Genomic DNA, 21,406 nt, shown 5'->3' with positions numbered 1-21,406 from the left:
ACTTCACATGATCTTGATTCTATCCCTCTGTTAATGCAGCCTAGCACTGTGTTGGCTTTTTTGGCAGCTGCAGCACACGGCTGGCTCATATTTAAATGATTGTCCACTAGGACTCTGAGATCCTTCTCACAGTTTTAAAGACTGGCAGCATACCGGATTCTGCCCATATGATATTTTTTAATATATCATGCTCAGTTAGGTAGCAGTAGCCAGGCTATTCCAGTTAGCCTTGAAAAGCTAAGCAAAATCAGGACTATAGAAACCACCATAAAATTATAAGGCTATAGAAATCCTGGAAAGCTGAAAATAAATACATACAGGCAGCCCTCCATGTAAAACCATTCATTTAGTGATCATTTGAAGTTACAACGCCACTGAAAAAAGTGACTTGTGATCATTTTTAACACCATTGCAGCATTGCATTGGATGATCACGTGGTCAAAATTCAGCCATTTGGCAACTGACTCATAGTTATGATAGTTGCAGTGTGCCAGAGTTATGTGATCCCCTTTTGTGACATTCTGACAATCAAAGTCAGCAGGGAAACCAGATTCACTTAACAACCATGTTATTAAGTTGACAACTGATGTGATTCACTTAATAATTGTGGCAAGACGGGCCGTAAAATGGAGGCAAAACTCACTTAACAACTATCTTGCTTAGCCACAGAAATTTTGGGCTCAATTGTGGTCATAAGTCAAGGACTACCTGCACTAGAAAAATATAACACTTCTGTACTGTTGTCAACAAAACTACATGGGTACACGTACAATAGTTCTTGACTTAAGATTGTGACCGGAACCTATCATGTTGTTTGTAAAGTGGATTGATCATATGACTGACCCGGTTTTACAACTTCCTTTGCGGTGCTTATTAAGTGAACACTGTGTTTATTAAGCAAGCCAATGATTCGCTTTAGATCCAATTTTGCCAACATTTTGTAAACGATTGTCAATTTTCAGCAAAACCACCTTAAAGCACAATCACATGACTACAAGACGCTGCATAAAAACAGGTCAGTTGCTGAATGCCCGAAGTGCAGTCATGTGACCACAAGGAAGGGCGACCGTCAAAAATTTGAATCCAGGTCATAAGTAGTGCCCAGGTAGGTCTGTCGGTACTTTCAATCGGTCATAAATCAAGAATTACAAATCAAGAATTACATAAATCAAGAATTACATCCAGGATCATTCACAAGAAAGATATATTTCGGTTTGGAGAAGATGGATAAATTATATTCAGAATAAATATGGGACTAAAAAGTTTCATTTAGCCTATGAGTGAATTTTAGAGCATTATTATGATATTATTATTATTTTTAGTATTAGCATTGTTTAACTATTTGGGGACTGTATTGCTTAATAATTAGGATATTAATTTGTTTATGTTCTCATTATTATTATGTTCACTTTTAATTTGTTTATATTTATGTTAAAGGGGAGTTAAAGTGCATTATGGACTTGATTATTTATATAGTTGGTTAATGTTATTTAGATTATGATTATTATATTTGTAACCCTGTATTCAGCTCTGGGAAGTGGGGGAGGGAGAGGGGGGTTTTGGGATGGGTTGATATTGTAATTTTTATAAAACTTTTTAATTAAAAAAAAAAAAGAATTACCCGCATGTCCAATTGGCCAGCTGGAGTTTAGTTTAGTTCGAAAGAGACTCCATTTTAAAACAAATCAGCATAAAAAAGAAAAGCTTTTATTGCCTTCGCTACTGATTTACTATAGCACATGGAAAATATACTGCCACTTTGAGAACGCTCCGTTCTAATCTTGTTGCCCTTTGCTAAATGGAAATATTCAGGAGTGTAAAGCACTTGGCATATGAAGCATATGTACAGCTATGAATTGTGATCACTTCTTTCAAAAGTGATTTCTAAGAAACTTAGCTTTGATAGAAGACATTTTGAGCTGTTCCGGCTGTCAAATTCAACTTGAAAACACAAGCATCCATAAGGGAAATGGCATAAGTCAGAGGCAGAGAGACTGAGGCAGCAGCGAGTATATGTTAGGATAAATTCATGTTTCTATTTTGATGCATCTGGGTTTCTGATTAAAGTTGTAGTGATGAAGAACTTAACAAAACAGGGACCAGAGGAAGATCAGTTCAGGTTTAAGCAAAATGAAAAAACAGAATAAGAGTTTGAAGGATCTTTGAGGTCTTCTAATCCACCCCCTTGGTCAAGCAGGAGACCCTATACTATTCCAAACAAATAGCTGTCCAGTCTCTTCTTCAAAGCCTCCAGTGTTGGAGCATGCACAACTTCTGAAAGCAAGCTGTTTTACTGGTTAATTGTTCTCACTGTTAGGAAGTTTCTCCTTATTTTCAGGTTGCTTCTCTCCTTGATTAGTTTCCATCCATTGTTTCTCATCTTGTCTTCTGGTGCTTTGCCCCCTCCATCTTTGTGGCAACCCCTCAAATATTGGAACACTGCTATCATGTCACCCCTAGTCCTTCTTTTTATTACACTAGACATACCCAATTCCTGCAACCTTTCTTCATGTTTTAGCCTCCAGCACCCTAGTCATCTATGTGGCTCTTTTCTGCACTCTTTCTAACGTCACAGCATCTTTTGTATAATATGGTGACCAAAAACAGATGTGGAGACTCCGGAAAGAGCGCAGAAAAGAGCAACAACAATGATTAGAGGGCTCGAGACTCAAACAAAAGAAGAACAATTCCAGGAATTGGGTATGTCTAGTCGAGACCTAAGAGCGGGCCTTCTTTTTAAAATCACAGCTGTTTTGATTTTAACGTTCTAGGCTTGATCATAATCGGCCTTCATGCTTCATTATTATTATAAAGAAAAAGAAAGACCAAACACAGACTCAAAATGCAGACCTAATCAAACTGAATTCAATATTCACTGGAAACCGCTTCTGGACTTTGTGCTTGAGGTGGCAAAAATGAACCTTTGATTTTGGCTTTTGCTGATAAGATACTGTAGGTTTGTTGTTATAGAAATGGATTACTACCCACAAGCTTCATCTTAACATCCATAGTTTATAAGGTCTTTTGAAAGCTGGTAATAATTATAAGGAGCTATGTAGACCAGGGGTGTCAAACTCAATTTCATTGAGGGCCGCATCAGCATTGCGGTTGCCCTCGGGGGGGTGGGGGTGTGTGGCCAGAGTGGATGCAGCCTACTGGGTGGTCGTGGATGGAGTGGGTGGACATGGCCAGCTCTACATCTTTCGCGTCAAGGGTGCCTGTGGGGGCCTGGGCAGGAGTGGGACAGATCTGAGGGTCTCTGGCAGAAGGGGGTGGGACTGGGGCAAGTGCCAAGGCATAGTCCATTTCTTCATTCCTCACAAAGGGTGACACCTCCCCAGCATGCACCCTGGGGGCAGGGCCAACACAGCATGGGCTGGTTCCTCGCTGTTTCCAGACGGCCTTCTGAAGCTAAGACTGAATGCGTTTCAGCACAGATGGCCACCACAAAATTGTACATTGGCTCCCGGCTGGCCTGGGCCAAGGCCAAGGCAGCGGGGGCCATTCCCTCACTATTTCCAGGATGGCTTCTCAGGCCACATGAAACCACTTCACAGGCCACATCCGGCCCCCGGGCCTTGTGTTTGACATGTCTGATGTAGACTATCCTTAGGTCTACCAGATCTGATGTAGAAAAATCAAGATACCCAGTACATGGCAGAAAAGGGATACAAAAAAAAAACCCCTCTGTGCCACCATCTAGTGCTTATCTTCATTTTTGTATTTTTCTGCTCCTGGTTCCTATTTATCTAGATATTAATTAATAGCTTATGATGAAGAAGAATATCTCTGTTTGCCTCTTTCCTTGACCTTTCTTTGCTTCCTTTCTTGAACAGTTTGAAGATCTACGAAAAGTAATAATAACCCATCCCTAAAGGAAGAAAAAAAAATTACCCCAATAAGAAATGGTAGGGCAAGCCTTCACTTACAAACAGCCAGCAAACTCCATTCCCCCTGCACTGCAGGTGTTACCTAACTTGGTAATGAGATGTCTGCAGGAAATGAAACAAGCTGTTAAAAAGATGTTGAGACTCTAGAACAGTGTTTCTCAACCTTGACAATTTTAAGGTATGTGGACTTCAACTCCCAGAATTCCACAGCCAGCATTGCTGGCTGTGGAATTCTGGGAGTTGAAGTCCACATGCCTTAAAATTGTCAAGGTTGAGAAACACTGCTCTAGAAAGAGTGCACAGGAGAGCAACAAAGATGATGAGGGGACTGGAGGTTAAAACGTATGAAGAAAGACTGCAGGAATTGTCTAGTATAATGAAGAGAAGGACGAGGGGGGACATGATAGCAGTCTTCCAATATTTGAGGGGCTGCCACAAAGAAGAGGGAGCCAACCTATTTTCCAAAGCACCAGAGGGCAGGACAAGAAGCAACGGATGGAAACTAATCAAGGAGAGAAGCAACCTGGAATTAAGGAGGAATTTCCTGACAGTGAGAACAATTAATCAGTGGAATGACTTGCCTTCAGAAATTGCCACAATTTTCTAAGGTTCTCTAAGAAGAGATTGGACAACCATTTATCCGAAATGGCATCAGGTCTCCTGCTTGAGCAGGGGGCTGGACTAGAAGACCTCCAAGGTCCCTTCCAGCTCTCTTTATTCTGTTATTCGATAAGCTCAGGGAACATCACAATTCAGCCCAAGAATACAAACAACGTATTATCTATTTATGAGAGACACGAAGCAGTCCAACACTGAAACTTTTTCCGAGGGCTTCTTGGAATTCTAGCTCAGACTACGTCTTCGAAGGGCTGAAGGGGAAAACGAATGCGCTCACAGAAAAATGGGAAATAATGCCTCTCTGGATCTGGGCTTGTTACGAGAGAGTTGATCAGATTGGTTATGTAATGAAAGCGATCGCAATTTAGGGTATCTGACAAGTCCTCTCCGAATCCTCATTCAAGTGTGTGCATTTGCCCCGAGGGAGTCCACTCGAAGCAGAGGCAAGGGAACCTGGAAACTTATCCGCGAAGTTTCTTAAGCAGCCGTCTGAACACCAGAACCTTATAAGAGTTGTAATATGTCAGTGGATGTCAAATTAAGCCCTGTGCAATCCTGAAGGCTAGGAAGAAAGAAATAGCTTCATTTCCAGGCCATTGGGCTGCTTTAACAAGTCAACTAAAATAATCTTTCCCCCCCACACTCCACCCCATCCCTGTTTTCTGCTATTCCCCCATTCCCGCTCGGCACACAGAAAGCCCTAACAAGTTTGCTGTAAATCGCAAGAGCAGTTCAAGCGTTAGGCTATTCCATGTGGACTTTAAAAAAAAATAACCCGACTGATGTAATCGGAATAATTTCCCTTCAGTGCTCAGTTCGTACACCTCCTCTTTATTCGCCTCTTTTCTTCTCTTACCGTCGAAAACTCTTTATGGCTCATTTCCTGGCTCTTTCCACTACAAGCAAAATCTAAATATGGTGCTTCTCCCTCCCCCCCCCCTCCTGTCTTCTCCTTCAGGAAACGTTCCAATTAAGGGCATTGGGAATTAATAATCAGATGCTTTCTGTTAATGGAGTTCTTTTTTCTTTTTTTCCCCCCCGAAAGCATCCATTTTTTCTGGGCCCTTGCAGAAGCCTGTATTTTCTGCTCAGCCCCACTTGGGAGTAGAGATCTCATAAAAGAATTAAGGAAAAGAGGCTAGGAGAAAACTCCAGTTCTCTCTATCCAACTTCTGGGGTACTCTAATGTGCATCTTTTTTTTTTTTTTAAATTGAAAATTTTTAGATATTTTTACAAAAAGCAAAAAAAAACAAAAAAAAACAACCCTAACCCACCCACTCCAACCCTCCCTCTCCATCCCCCCCGAGCTTCCCAGAGCTGAATATAGGCTTAATTAAAATTTTTAAGAATCTTAAAAAAATTGGAAAAGTATAAATCATAAATATATCTAAATACCTTACATAAACAATTTATAAAGTAATTAACAATAAAATATATGTATATAAAGCATACGTATTAAAAAGAAAAAGTACTTGAAAGAAAAAGAGATAATAAAAAAAAGAAAAGAGAAAGAAGAAAAGAGATATAAAAAAGTACAATCTATAAAATATTAAAGTTTATATACAAGTTATTAGAAAGCTAAATGATATTTTTTATATCCAATTTATATTGTATAAAATTTATCCATTTTTCCCATACCACAAAGAATTTATCTTGCGATTGCTCCTTTAAGAAAGCCGAAATCTTTGCCATTTCCGCCAAATAAGAAATTTTAAAAAACCACTCTTGCAAGGTAGGCAAAGATTCCTTCTTCCAATATTGCCCTACTAACAGCCTAACAGCCATAATCAAATTTAATATCAATATAACTTCCTTAGCATCACAATCAGTAACATCTAATGTGCATCTTGATGCCTATCTGGGGGAGTTGTTTTTTTAGCTCCACCTTCCCCCAACGTTGTGTCTTCAAGGTGTGCTGGCACTGCCACACTTTGGAAGGACCAATGGTATATAAATGTAATGATTAAGAAAATAATATCAACAGCAATAGCAATAGCACTTAGACTTATATACCGCTTCACAGTGGTATTTTTACAGCCCTCTCTAAGCGGTTTACAGAGTCAGCCCATTGCTCCCAACAATCTGGGTCCTCATTTTACTGACCTCAGAAGGATAGAAGGCTGAGTCAACCTTGAGCCGGTGAGAATCGAACTGCCGAACTGCTGGCACCCGGCAGTCAGCAGAAGAAGCCTGCAATACTGCTGTCATGATTCCAACAGATGAAACTCTTCAAAGAACTTTGAGGCATTGTTTGCCTTAAAGAATCTTTATTTGAGAAGCATAGCACTGGCACTAACACAGGCAAACCCAAAAACTGGATTCCCCTTCCGAGCCCGTAGTATCAAAGACAATTCCCTCCCCTAATTAACTGTCATAAATCACTTTTTCCAATTAGTTTGAAATGCAGGCTTTCCCTCCAGTTCTCCAGCCCGCCAATTTTTATCATCTCTTATTTCATTAACCTTGGTTCACACACTAAGTCCAGTATTATTATGTCTATCTAAACTTTCATGCACAATCCTCCCCCCCCCCAGCATCATCTAATTCTAAAATTAAAACATAAGAAGAAAATGGTTGCATCTCTAACTATTGTCAAAGCAAAAACATCCGATGATAGCAGCACTGACAACTGCATTCTAACACTGTGCCACCACGGCTCTCTTACAACCTTACTTGCCACAGCTGTTAAGTGAATCGCTGAAGCTAGCCACACGGTTGTTAAGTGAATCTGGCTTCCCCGTTGACTTTGCTTGTCAGAAGGTCATAAAAGGGGATCCGGACGCTGCAACTGTCATAAATAAGAGTCAGTTGCCAAGCGTCCTAATTTTGATCATGCGACCACGGGGACGCTGCTAAAGCTGCAAGTGCGAAAACGATCATTAAGTCGCTTTTTTCAAGGCCGCTGTAAACTTGAACGGTCGTTAAACAAGTGGTTGTAAGTTGAAGACTACTTGTAATTCCCAATGGTCATGCTGATTGGAAAATGTGGGGATAGTGGGCCTAACTGCAAGGGAATGTGGTCCGGGCTCCCAGGAGGAGGATGTGTGTTCCAGAGGAACAAAAGACAACTCCAGATTGTTCATGTGAGAGAAAGAGGGTGAGGACAGCTCCTCCCTAACCGTTCCCAGAGTATATGCTTTATGGAGGTGATAATTTGCTTTAGTTCGGCAAGATTCTGTCTATGGGTGAGGAACAATAAAGAAGTCATTATTGTTGGAAAAACCCCAACTTGTCTTTCTGGGGGGTTTTTTGGAGCTTGACATTAATCCACTGGTGGTCATTAGATTGACACAGGAAAAAAAAAAGGTTTGCATCTCTAAAATATTCATAGGCATACCAAACGACTGAGGAGATGGGTGTAACACCCAGAAATCTTCAGCCAACATCATTGCTAAGAATTCTGGCAGCTCAAGTCCACACATCTGAAGGATGCTCGTGGAGGGGAAGGCTGAGGTAGCAGGAGGTAACCACAGAGGACTCCGTGCTGAGATGCTGCAAACCACACAGGAATCAGGCTAAAAACTGACAACCAACAACACCTTACATTTCAGTGGTTAACTGCAAACCGATTGTTGCAGATACAGAATCATAGCAGTTAACTGTACCCCTCTGGAGGACTGCTTCTTTTAGGCAAGTCTTACAAAAGGTTGTGTAATGGACTGCAAAACAGTGAAATGTTTTGCAATCCATCTGCAACAGAATCAACGCAAGGGCAGAACTGTTTTATGCATGCAAACCTTTTGAGTAGCACTTAAGATTTTGGGGGAGGGTGCAAGGGCTGCAACAGAAAAGCCGATGGTGCACAGCAGTTAAGACCATGTCACAGGTAGGGATGCAGCCAGTTTTAGCTGTCAAGCTTATACGTACCATATTCGATTTACTTTACCATGTTCGTACTATGTACACTTGGCATAATTTAGTTTGCTTTTTCTGACACACGGGGGGGGGGGGGAAACAAAGAGTTTCTGAGATTCTTGCACCACCCAGTTACAGCTGTGAGTCATATTGCAAACTGCAACATTCAGAACGGTTACAAAAAAAAAAAACCCCTTAAAATGTACAATCTCACATACACAAAAAAATAATAAAAAGGTTATGTCTAGTGATCGGGCACATTTTTGTGATCCAGATATTCTGGCAGTACTTCAACATTTTTTTCGCAAGCCATTCAACTTTCCACTTGTATTTATTCTGACAGCTCTATATTCATGTTAAAACATTTGTAAAGTTGGGAGACATTAACAATAACAGAAAATCTGGTTAAAGGTTACTTGCAATTTAACTGCAGCAGAATATTACATATCTGTGTTCTACCCTACTGTATTTGCCCAGATAAAGCTTCGCTATTCAGAATAATCAAATCCTACTCTGATAATAACCTTATTGAAAGAATTGTTTTTCAGTAATAAAAAAATCAAAAATAATTCTACAAGATATGAGTTTGGCCATTTTTCACAGTGCCACAAAAGTGGCATTTCTTTTCCTAGATGCAATCCAAGACAAGGCCTCATATTAAAGTACAACAATCTTCACTTAACTTTTATTTTATTTACTCATTATATTTAGAAACTGCCCATCTTCCTCTAGTGATATACAAATAGACATCAGTACTGTACAGTACTGTATAGTCAAGGCTATGGTTTTTCCAGTTGCAATCTATGGCTGCGAAAGTTGAACCATAAGAAAGGCTGAGCGCCAAAGAATTGAAGCCTTTGAACTATGGTGCTGGAGAAGACTCCTGCGAGTCCCCTGGACTGCAAGGCAATCAAACTGATCAGTCCTGGAGGAGATCAACCCTGACTGCTCTTTAGAAGGCCAGATCCTGAAGTTGAAACTCAAGTACTTTGGCCACCTAATTAGTTTACAAAGCAGAAAACTACTAAAGGAATTTTAACATCTTCTAGCTACCATCTGTAAAATAAAGACTTGGCTCAGAGAACTTAAATATGAGCCAGCAGTGTGCTGCAGCTGCCAAAAAAGCCAACACAGTGCTAGGCTGCATTAACAGAGGGATAGAATCAAGATCACGTGAAGTATTAATACTGCTTTACAATGCCTTGGTAAGACCACACTTGGAATACTGCATCCAGTTTTGGTCACCACGATGTAAAAAAGATATTGAGACTCTAGAAAGAGTACAGAGAAGAGCAACAAAGATGATTAGGGGACTGGAGGCTAAAACATATAAGGAACGGTTGCTGGAATTGGGTATGTCTAGTTTAACGAAGAGAAGGACGAGGGGGGACATGATAGCAGTGTTCCAATATCTCAGGAGCTGCCTCAAAGAAGAGGGAGTCAAGCTATTCTCCAAAGCGCCTGAAGGCAGGACAAGAAGCAACGGGTGGAAATTAAACAAAGAGAGAAGCAACCTAGAACTAAGGAGACATTTCTTGACAGCTAGAACAATTAATTGGTGGAACAACCTGCCTCCAGAAGCAGTGAATGCTCCAACACTGGAAGTTTTTAAAAAGAGACTGGACAGCCATTTGTCTGAAATGATATAGGGTTTCCTGCCTGAGCATGGGGTTGGACTAGATGATCTCAAAGATACCTTCCAACTTTGATTATGATTATGATTGTGATTATATTATTATATTATGATTATAATTATAATTATGATTATTAACTATTCGTTGCTCCAGAATATAATTACTAACAACAACACCTAAAATTACAGGTGGTCCTTGACTTACGACTACAACTGCGCTCAAAATTTCATTGCTAAACAAGACAGTTGTTGAGTTTTGCCCCATCTTATGAGTTTCTTGCCCCAGTTGTTAAGTGAATCATTGCAGTTGTTAAGTGAATCTGGCTTCTCTGTTAATTTTGCTTGTCAGAAGTTCACAAAAGGTGATCACATGACCCCGGAACACTGCAAAATGGTCATAAATAGGAACCAGTTGCCAAGCGTCCGAATTTTGATCATGTGATGGGGTCATGCTGCAATGGTCTTGAGTGTGAAAAATGGTCACCTTTTTTCAGTAATGTAGAAACGTCAAATGGTCACTAAACAAATGGCTGTGAGTCAAGGGCTATCTGCGTAGCAACAATTCCTGACTCACAGTTGGTGTAAAAGCATGTTTTCACATGTACTAGCTGAACTGGCAGATGTAAACACCCAGACCGATTTGACTGGATCCCTTTCATCCACAGTGAGCAACAGAAAGCAAACACATTAGCAAATATTTCCCCAAAATTCTCATTGAAATTTAATGCGTTTACATTTCTTGGAGCCGATATCTTTCCTTAATGGAGAGTTGTGCATTTATTTTAGTACAGAAATAAATATGCAGAGTTAAACGGTTCCACAATGCTTTCACACTGCAATTTTCTCCAAGGAAACAAACTAAGTCGATGCAGTTCTTCCAAGTCAAAAGTGCAATTTAAAGAGGCAATTCATCTATTCTTAAGCAAGCCGGTGGGGCCTGATTTAAGAAGCCTTTTTAGCAATCAAACCCTGCCAGTATATTTACATTCCAAAATAAATTCCCTATAATAGAAACATGTGAAGCTATCCAAGGAAAATATCACACACAGGGTCTTATATCTTCTCATACTAACTCGCTCAAAAATATGAATCTAACCCAACTGCCTTTCTTTGAATGGAGATCTGTAGGAGAAGAGCAGACAGAGCGAGGGGGTGGAGTGAAGTGAGACATCAGTTTGGCATCGTTACATTGCCACAAACAGTTGAAGTTCAATCTGGCACCAATTCAACATTGAACTTTGATCGACTAGATTCTTGATGAGATCCATTACATGGGATCCAGATAATGGGCCAGAAGGAAGCAGCAATGTTTTATACAACTTGCATGGAGATTAATACTGAGAAATCTTCCCAACCGTCCCATGACTCGGACAACAGAAATCCTTGGGATTATCCATCTTTCCCATCTTCTTTCTTACCAGCTGTTCAGAAATGCAGGTAGTCTTCAATTACGACTGTAACTGAGCCCAAAATGTATGTTGTTAAGCGAGACAGCTGGTAAGTGAGTTTTGCTCCTTTTTCACGACTTTTCTTAACACCGTTGTTAAGTGAACCAGTGCAGTGGTTAAGTTAGTAACACGGTTGTAAAGTGAGTCTGACTTCCCCATTGACATTGCTTTGTCAGAGGGTTGCAGAAGGTGATCACATGACCCCCGGGACACCGTCATAAACATGAGCCAGTGGACAAAACTTCTGAATTTTGATCATGTGACCATGGGGATGATGCAAGGTTGTGTGAAAAAAAAAATGGTCATTTTCACACTTACGACCATTGCAGCATCCCCAGGGTCACGGGATCAAAATTCAGACGCTTGGCAACTGACTCATATTTATGACAGTTGCAGTGTCCCGGGGTCATGTGATCCCCTTTGGCGACCTTCTGACAGGCAAAATTACTGGGGAATTCAGATTCGCTAACAACCATGTCACTAACTTAACAAATACAGTGATTCACTTAACAATTCTGGCAAGAAAGGTCATAAAATGGGGCAAAACTCGCTTAACGAATGTTTCACTTAGCAACATTAATTTTCGGGCTCAGCTGTGCTCGTAAGTCCAGGACTACCTTTTATTATCAGATGGGATATGCAACCAGCCTTACTAGTTTGGGCTGAATGAATGCTCTTTAGAAGTCCAGATCCTGAAGTTGAAACTCAAGTACTTTGGCCACCTAATGAGAAGGAAGGACTCACTGGAGAAGAGCCTCATGCTGGGAAAGATGGAGGGCAAGAGAAGAATGGGATGACAGAGAATGAGGTGGCTGGATGGAGTCACTGAAGCAGGAGGCGTGAGCTTAAATGGACTCCAGAAGATGGTAGAGGACAGGAAGGCCTGGAGGAACGTTGTCCATGAGGTCACGATGGGTCGGACACATCTTCTCAACTAACAACAACAATAGAAGAAAAACCCTTCCCTCTTCTACAACCTACCAATCCTTAAAGGTAAGCAGATTACACTGAACGGTGACTGCCAGGAACTCTAACAATCATAGCCCACGGTAAGGAATTTCAGGAGCAGTTACTCAGGAACCCTTGAAAAGCCAGTTTTCTGTTCCTGTCTCAGGGAGTCTCTTGATCGTGCAACTAAGCCATTTTAGTTTGTTCAAAATCAGCTCATTCCACAATAGAGCACTGAAGCTAAGAAAGCCCAGGGAACCAATCATTAACATAAAAATGAAATAGCTGCAGAAATGTCTTATAAAAAAAATAAATAAACAAGCTTTGCAAATTAAACAAGGTGCACTTTTTTTGAATACTCACAGAATTAATTATCCCTCGGAGAGCTTGAAATCCTTCTCTTACTGGGAAGACTTGATCCTTTGAATCAGCAATGCTTTCAAGCTAGGGAAAGACGCACAAATACAACAGAGGTTTGTGCTACCACACAGACAGACGCAGATAGACATGCATGCACAAGATTTAGCAATGATTTAGAGCAGGGAAATGAATGGCTTAGAGAGAACCCACAGGTATACAGACAGAATCCTGTTTACTAGTCATAACTTTTCTTATTCCCGCTGCAAAACAAACTTAACACAACTTCAAGGAAGATTCCCAGTTATGAAAGGTCACCAAGGAAAAACAAGGAGTAGTTTCATATAGAGTATGGTTTTCACCGACTCTGCTGATTCTTTTCTTTAAAACCAAACTAATCATTATGTCATCGTTGTCTCCCACCAACCATTATTATCCAAAGCACCAGAGAGCAGCCAACCAAACAGAACAATCTTGAATGATCCAATTTAGCAGAAACAGGAGCTTCAGGCTAAGGGTCAAACTACATGTTACACTGAATGCATAACAGAGGGATGGGCTAGTCGTGGGTCACAAGCTATATGCCTCTTAGTTTGTGAGTGGGCCTAAGTGTGTATCCTGGAAACACCCCCCCCAATAAATCATACTTCTGAAATTTGGCAGCAATTCACACACACACAAAAATGACGGTAAGATTTTCCACCCATTTTAAGTGATATACAAAAATTGTGTGTAAGCTGCCAGGTATACCTCAACGTACCTGGAAAACAGGCGCCACCACCAGCCCAGAAAACGAATCCCAAAACACAAAATAGTTGCTGAAAAGATTCAGTGAAGAAAGAAATTTCTGCAGGATCCAATCTGAATCGGTCACTGGGACCAAACGTTTATTTTTCCAAGCTTTCAGTTTTATACTGGAGCCCATCTCTCTCTCTCCCTCTCTCTCTCTCTCCCTCCCTCCCTTTCCCTCTCTCTCCCTCTTTCCCTCTCTCTCTCCCTCTCTCCCTCCCTCTCTCTCTCCCTCTCTCCAGAATATGCACAGCAGACTATTCTATGCATTGTATTTGTATAATTCCTGGTTGTATGTAGCTTTTAGTTGTTAATTAGGATGTTAATGGCTGCCTACTACATTGTTGATTGTTGTTTCCTTGTGCCACTACGCCCTTGGCTCCTAAGTATCTGATAGGCTGGTGATAATTCAGCCCTCCTATTGACTGTCAAGGGGCCCATTTCCCAGACTTCAATCATCTGTCTGGCTATTTTTGACCCTGCTCGACCAACAATCATAGTAGTTGTGAAATTGAATGCACGTCCTTGTTCATTGCAATGTGAGGCTACCAATGAGTTTGGGTTTCTTCGTCCAAGGAAATTTCTCAAATAAGAAAGCACCTTTGCCAGATTTTTTTTTCATTTTGATATGCAGACAATCAAATTTCCAAGACAGGGGGTCCCTACCTGTTCTTGATTAAAATTGAGGACTCCAACGCAATAAACTCTAGCTCCCATGGACCTGGCATTTTTTGCCTGTAGCAGAGAGAATGGGGGGAGAAGATGAATTATGTCTACATTTGCCCAAAAAAATAACACATATGTGCAAATGTTGAACTCAACAGGAACTGCCGTTGCACTTCAACCCTCACCTCTTTTTCCGCATACAGTGGAATCAAGCCTTCCAACTTTCCATCTGTCAAGGCAATGATTACACTACTGGACCCTTTTGCTTTTGCAATCTGATCATTTGCCTGGAAAAACGAAAGAATTTGTGCTCTTACAATCGCATTTGGAAGTGGAGACGAGCAAGAAATGGAGCATAAAAATGGTGAATCATAGTGAGATAAGAGTTGATCAAGTTACACCCAAATTTTTATGTTTAATGTCAGCGTGAATGATATACAGCAAAGGTCCCCAAACTTTTGGACACCAGGGACTGGTTCCGTGGAGAGAGGTTTTTCCGTGGACTGGAGGGGGCGTGGTTTTGTGTGGTGCCTGCATCCCACAGATGGGGCTTCACTTGTTTGTGCGGATGGGTACTGGTCCACGGACCAGGGGTTGGGGACCCCTGATATACAGGAAGTTCTCAACTTACAACAGTTTGTTTAGTGATGGTTTGAAGTTACAATGGCACTGAAAAAAGTGACTTATGACGTTTTTTCACGCTTACAACTATTGTGGCATCCTCATCAAAATTCAAGATGCTTGGCAACTGACTCATATTTATGATGGTTGCAGTGTCCCGGTCACATGATCCTCTCTGGTGACTTTCTGACAAAGCAAAGCCAATGGGGAAGCCAGATTCACTTCACAACTGTGTTACTAGCTTAACAACTGCAGGGATTCACTTAACAAATGTGGTAAGAAAGGTTGTGAAATGAGGCAACACTCACTTAACAACTCTCTCACTTAGCAACACTGACTTTGCTTGTCAGAAGGTTGCAAAAGGGGATCACATGACCCCAGGACACTGCAACTGTCATGAATATGAGTCAGTTGCCAAGCATCCAAAATTTGATCATGTGACAGCAGGGATGCTACAAAAATAGTGTGAAAAATGGTCGTAAGTCACTTTTTCCAGTGCCGTTGCAACTTTGAACTGTCACCAAATAAATGGTTGTAAGTCAAGAACTACCAGTATTACTTTTATTATAGGATTACAATAACAGAATGTGCTTTCCCCCCTGCTTCACTGCACCGTATCTTTGTGAGAACCAGGGACAGTTCTCAAATTACATTTCTGCCAGGGACTCAAATTTCTTTTTTCTAACCAATGTCTTGGTTGTGGTTCTTCCTCCTGTTCCTTGGAGTTATTTTTACAGTCCGTTACAATATTGGACTGAATCCTTTTAACGAAGTGGTTTTCACTCCCATCGCTAAGACCACGATCCATTTGGGGAAAGCTTTTGCTTTTACTGTAGTCAGCAATGAAATCTTTCTTCAATTCACAGAGTGATTATTGTAGTTTCTTCTTAGTTAGGTGCCCTGGTAGAAGATGTCTTCTCCCAAAGGCATTAGGTCATAATTTTATCTTCCATTTCTAGATCCTGAAACAATCTGCTTAGTTCTTAGATCCAGTTTTGGTCACCACCGTATAAAAAAGATGTTGAGACTCTAGAAAGAGTGCAGAGAAGAGCAATAAAGAGGATTAGGAGACCAAAGGCTAAAACATATGAAGAACGGTTGAAGGAATTGGCTTTGTCTAGTTCAGTGGTTCTCAACCTTTCTAATGCCGCGACCCCATAATACAGTTCCCCATGTTGTGGTGACCCCCAACCACTTATACATCACCAGGTGCCAGGGACATGGCCAAAGAAAAGGGGGAAAAAATGGTGGACAGCCTTGTTTGGCGACCCCCGTGAAATGGTTGTTCGACCCCAAATGGGGTCCCGACCCACAGGTTGAGAACCACTGGTCTAGTTTAATGAAGAGAAGGACTAGGGGTGACATGATAGCAGTACTCCAATATCTGAGGGGCTGCCACAAAGAAGAGGGGGTCAACTTATAGTCTAAACCACCTGAAGGCAGAACAAGAAGCAACAGATGGAAAATAATCAAGGAGAGAAGCAACCTAGAACTAAGGAGAAACTTCCTGACAGAACAATTAACCAGTGGAACAACCTGCCTCCAGAAGCGGTGAATGCTCCAACACTGGAAGTTTTTAAGAAAATATTAGACAGCCATTTGTCTGAAATGATATAGGGTTTCCTACTTGAGCAAGGGGTTGGACTAGAAGACCTCCGAGGTCCCTTTCAACTCTGTTGTTCTGCTCTATGAGTCACAGTTCTTTGTGTGTTTATTCATGTGTGTATTTGTATTATTTGTAAAAGAGCTTTTCAGGGCAGAATCATCATCATCAGAATTCTTCTGGAGTGAAGCAAGTTAGAAATACTACCAATTTTTAAAAAAAAACTGCCAAAAAATGATTCAAAAAGTTGAAAGTTCTCGAACAGCAATGAACTACGCTGCATCTCCAATTGTAGAAAATGCAGGGAACTTACTTTTTCTAGTCCTTCGTGCATATACGTTTCACCTCCTGGCTTAACGTTTTGTAAATCTTCAATGCCTCTCTGAATTTTTTGCCTAAAAATAAGGGGGGGGGGAAATCATGAAAAAAAAACGTTTATTAAAGACACCAAAATTACTGGAATTAACTCAGCTCCTAGTAGCTTGAACAGATCATTGGAGACAAAAGATTTGTAAATACAGTTGTCCTCTAGTCAAAAGTATTCACTCCAGAATCCTAAAACGTCTTGCTTTCTACAGCTACACCTAACCAGATTCATTGTCCATGGTAAATCTGGCCTATAAGTGTCAGCTGTGAATAATCAGGACATGTTAAATTCCAGTTCAGAAGATTTATTGCTCAAGCCTGTACACAAGTATCTAGTCCAGTGATGGCGAACCTTTTAGAGACCGAGTGCCCCAAAACTGCCCCCCCATCCCCGACGCTGCTCCATCCCCCCCTCACCTGCCCCGAGGGTCACTCACCACCTCCAGCGCCCACCGCAATTCATCCTGGCAGCCGAGCAGCGCCATGGTGGCCACGTCCTCTGCCCGCGCCCCGCAGCATCAACTGTGCACGATGGGGCGTGAGGGCAGAGTTTTGTCTACGCTGCATGGCTGCCATGTCCTTGGCTGCACTGCTCCGTGTGGGCCATGCTCGGGGCTGCTGGTGAGGAAGGGCAAGGCTGGGGCAACGGCACGTGTGCCCACCAAGAGAGCTCCAAGTGCCGCCTCTGGCACCCATGCCATAGGTTCGCCACCACTGATCTAGTCAATTAAAGTTCAGTACTACATTGGTAGCAGATAAGGGTCAACCAAATGCCAGAGGGGTCGGACTTGGACCCTTTGTGGTAACGCAAGGATTCTAAGCTTATGACATGCTCAACTCCGCCCTCAGTTATGCCTGCCCTTCTCCTACTTCCTTAGCTATCTGTGTTCACTGTAATGCTAATGTTTATCATTTTAATGTTTTATATATATTGTGTTTAGGTTGTTGTAAGCGGCATAGAAATGTAAGATATAAATAAGATATAGAGAAATCTGCGGACTTCGGATTTCTGAATCGCTCTCCATTTCATCCCTCTCACCCACAGTTGAAAAAGTAGACTAAGAGGGGAGGGGGGGAAAAACCCCTTACACAATCCATTTAAATCTGCACTATCAGTTCTGGTTGCCACCGAAGACATGCTGTGCGCTATAGATGGCAGCTGAACAAGTTACATAAAGTCAATGCAATCTGTTTAATCCAAAATATTTTACACTCAGCGTCTATTGAAAACAACCTGAAACTGATTATGTACGAAGGCAGATTACAAAGCAGACGCTCTCTGGTTGCCAGGGGATGTCTGGCAGACTGTCCGCAGGCTCTGGCAGTTCTGCTGCCAAGAAACAAATGACAAATCAAGTTCCAGGGTTGCTTTCTTTTCTTTTTTTTCTTTTTTTCTTTTTTTTTTTCCAAACCAGATTTTGCAATGCAAAAAATAGCCCTCGTACAATCAGTTCGGTTTTATTTATCCAGCATAGAACCAAGACCTCCCAGCACTTTTTGACACCTGCAGCCCTATTTCAGCTGCGGAGCCCAACGGTTACAAAAAGAAAACACAGTGGCTTCCACAGAAAAAGAGGACATTACCATCTGGGTTGTAATATTCTAGAAGGGGAGGAAGGGGGGAGAGAGGAGGAAGAAAAGAAGGAGGACAGGGAGAGGAGGGGAACAGGGAGAGAAGGAGGAGGGGAGGAGGAGAGGAGGAGGAAATGTGGAAGAGGAGGAGGATAGGGAGATAAGGAGGAGAAAGAGGAGGACAAGGAGAGGAGGAGGACAGGGAGAGAAGAAGGAGGAAGACAGGGAGAGGGAGAGGAAGAGGAGGAGGACAGGGAGAGGAGGACAGGAGAGGAGGAGGACAGGAGAGGAGGAGGAGGAAGAAAACAGGGAGAGGAAGAGGAGGAGGAGGACAGGGAGAGGAGCACAGGGAGAAGAGGAGGAGGAATACAGGGAGAAGAGCATAGGGAGAGGAGGAGGAGGAAGACAGGGAGAGGAAGAGGAGGAGGACAGGGAGAGGAGCAAGGAAGAGGAGGCACAGGGAGAGGAGGAGAAGGACAAGGAGAGGAGGAGAAGAATAGGGAGAGAAGAAAGAGGAAGACAGGGAGAGGGAGAGGAAGAGGAGGACAGGGAGAGGAGGACAGGAGAGGAGGACAGGGAGAGGAGGAGGAGGAAGACAGGGAGAGGAAGAGGCAGAGGAGGACAGGGAGAGGAGGACAGGGAGAGGAGGAGGAGGAAGAAGACAGGGAGAAGAGCATAGGGAGAGGAGGAGGAGGAAGACAGGGAGAGGAAGAAGAGGAGGACAGGGAGAGGAGGAGAAGGACAAGGAGAGGAGAAGAAGAACAGGGAGAGAAGGAGGAGGAAGACAGGGAGAGGGAGAGGAAGAGGAGGAGAACAGGGAGAGGAGGAGGAAGACACAGAGAAGAAGAGGCGGAGGAGGACAGGGAGAGGAGCACAGGGTAAGGAGGAGGAGGAGGAAGACAGGGAGAGGAAGAGGAGGAGAACAGGGAGAGGAGGAGAAGGACAGGGAGAAGAGGAGGAGGAAGAGGAGGACAGGGAGAGGAGGAGAAGGAGGTGGTAAAGAAGGTGGAGGACCGCCAATGGTGGTTGCTGCTTGAGTGAAGGAAATGAAGAAAGAGTTGCTTATCACACTTTAAACAATCAATAAAGCAACACCCATATTTCCTGGGGCGGTAGGCACATAGACACACTCCTTCCTGATGTATTCTTTTCATTCATCTATCAGTTCTCTTAACTCCAAGACTGTTCCTCCTGGACTGAACTTCTAAGCTGATTGTGAACATTAACTATATTTTGAACTGTGAAGTTCCATATTTCTGTTATGGTTTTTCTTAGTTTGAGATACAAGCATAGAATTGCACCATGATTGTTAAGGGTCTATAAATCTAAAAAGACTAATGAGGAAAGATATATATATTTCCGAAGGTGTTAGGATTCTTCTTCAGCAGGAACGGCCCTTTTAAAGAGGAAACAAGTGTGGTAAAAATGAGAGGTCACAAAATACTTACAGGTAGATCAAAACTAACTTTAGATCAGAACTGAAGATTGGCAAGAAAGCTAAAACTGAGAATGATCTGGGATGAGATGTAATAAGAAGAACTTATTTCAATACGTTCAAAAAAAAAAAGGAAGAAAGAAAATCAATATGCCAGAGGCTCAATAAACACAGAATATTACAATACTAACAGAGAAAAAGTCAGCTCCTAAATCTTCTCCAACAAGTGGAAATGTGTTTTATTAGGGAATCGGGTAAAACAAGACAAAGGGGTTGGATTAAAACTTGCAGAGGAAAAGAGAAAAGTGACAATATTCTAGAAAATAGCTCTTTACTTTAAATGAGCTAAAATCTCCCATGACACATTGATTGCATCTTAAGATACTTAAAGAACTTGGCAATGACTTGATTTAGCTTTGATGTAATATCTTGAGATACTACAAGGCTAGAAAGTAGGAGACTATCAGTTCAAGTCCTGCCTTAGTTATGAAAGTCAACTGGGTGGCTTTGGGCCAGTCATTTTTCTCTCAGTTCAACCCACTTCACAGGGTTCTTGATGTGAGGAAAATAGGAGAAGGAAGTCCCAAAGATGCTTTATTTTTTCCAACTGGACTTTCTTGGGTTATTTTCTTTGAAAATATTTCTCTTCTAATCCAAGAAGCTTCTTCAGAACTGGAGAACATCTCTGATAAACTCTCAGCCCACGTCTTACAGTCTAGAGCAGGGGTCTTCAAACTTGGCCCTTTTATGACTTGTGGACTTCAACTCCCAGAATTCCTCAGCCAGGCATGCATGTTTGAAGACCCCTGGTCTAGAGGAAAAGATAAGTTATGCTGCAAGTGATGGAAACATACAGGTTTTAGCAAAACATCGTAAAATAAAATATACTATTTCTTTCCCGTTGCAGACATCCAGTAGAAACGGCAATGGCAAAAACAAAAATGATGAAATGTGTGTTGCAATGTCTTGGCACTGAACACCAGGGTATGCAGTACAGAGTTTGTATCATGATGTCACCGGGTATGTTTCTTCACCATCCGTGGTAGATGCCCGTTTCTTGATTCTTTCCTGAACACGAAGCTTTTCGCCCCCCCAAAAAAACCCCCCTCAATTCTGAATCCTTTCTCCCTCGCTGGAAGTAACTGTGTACACATCAAAACATATTTAACAATAAAAGCAGACATTTGCACAGTTGAATAAGGTGATGGTTTGCTACAGCAAAAGCAGACACACAATTCCTGAAGAGTTGGCTACCTTGAAACAACCGAGTGAAATCTGGAAGGTTTGTGAAATTCAAGACAAAAGCAGAGGAAGACAATCCGTTGATGGCAACTTGGAAGCTGCTTCACAATTACAAAATAGAACATCTCAGTGGAACATATGCAGAAGCATCTAACACCTCTGTCTTTCAGCAAAGGCACATTTTTATCCCTCACAGTTATCATGCTGGTTGTCTTCCTTCCAAACCGTACTTAATACTCATCGCGCCAAGTCCTTCATTCTTGATGTCAAATTTGAGAAGGCACGTGGCTCTCTCCCAATTAGCATCTTCTATGTGACTCAGCATCTAGAGCAGGGGCCTTCAAACGTGGCCCTTTTATGAC

The 21,406-nt window shown here is 41.9% G+C and overlaps 1 protein-coding gene across 1 annotated transcript in view; it reads right to left on the bottom strand.

Annotated features, from left to right (window-relative positions):
• The window catches only part of ANTXR2 (ANTXR cell adhesion molecule 2), a 159,027-nt gene that overhangs the window by 121,694 nt on the left and 15,927 nt on the right, over window positions 1-21,406 (bottom strand). The window contains exons 4-7 of the mRNA XM_039325163.1: window positions 16,743-16,824; window positions 14,391-14,492; window positions 14,206-14,274; window positions 12,757-12,837 (exon numbers count right to left, since the gene is read on the bottom strand). Coding sequence (XP_039181097.1) covers window positions 12,757-12,837; window positions 14,206-14,274; window positions 14,391-14,492; window positions 16,743-16,824 — 334 coding nt within the window. The remainder of the gene's footprint in view (window positions 1-12,756; window positions 12,838-14,205; window positions 14,275-14,390; window positions 14,493-16,742; window positions 16,825-21,406) is intronic.

The sequence above is a fragment of the Crotalus tigris genome, unplaced genomic scaffold (assembly GCF_016545835.1).
Source record: "Crotalus tigris isolate CLP2741 ecotype Arizona unplaced genomic scaffold, ASM1654583v1 scf7180000024318.704991, whole genome shotgun sequence".
Lineage (NCBI taxonomy): Eukaryota > Metazoa > Chordata > Lepidosauria > Squamata > Viperidae > Crotalus > Crotalus tigris.
This window is presented reverse-complemented; position numbering and strand designations above follow the sequence as displayed.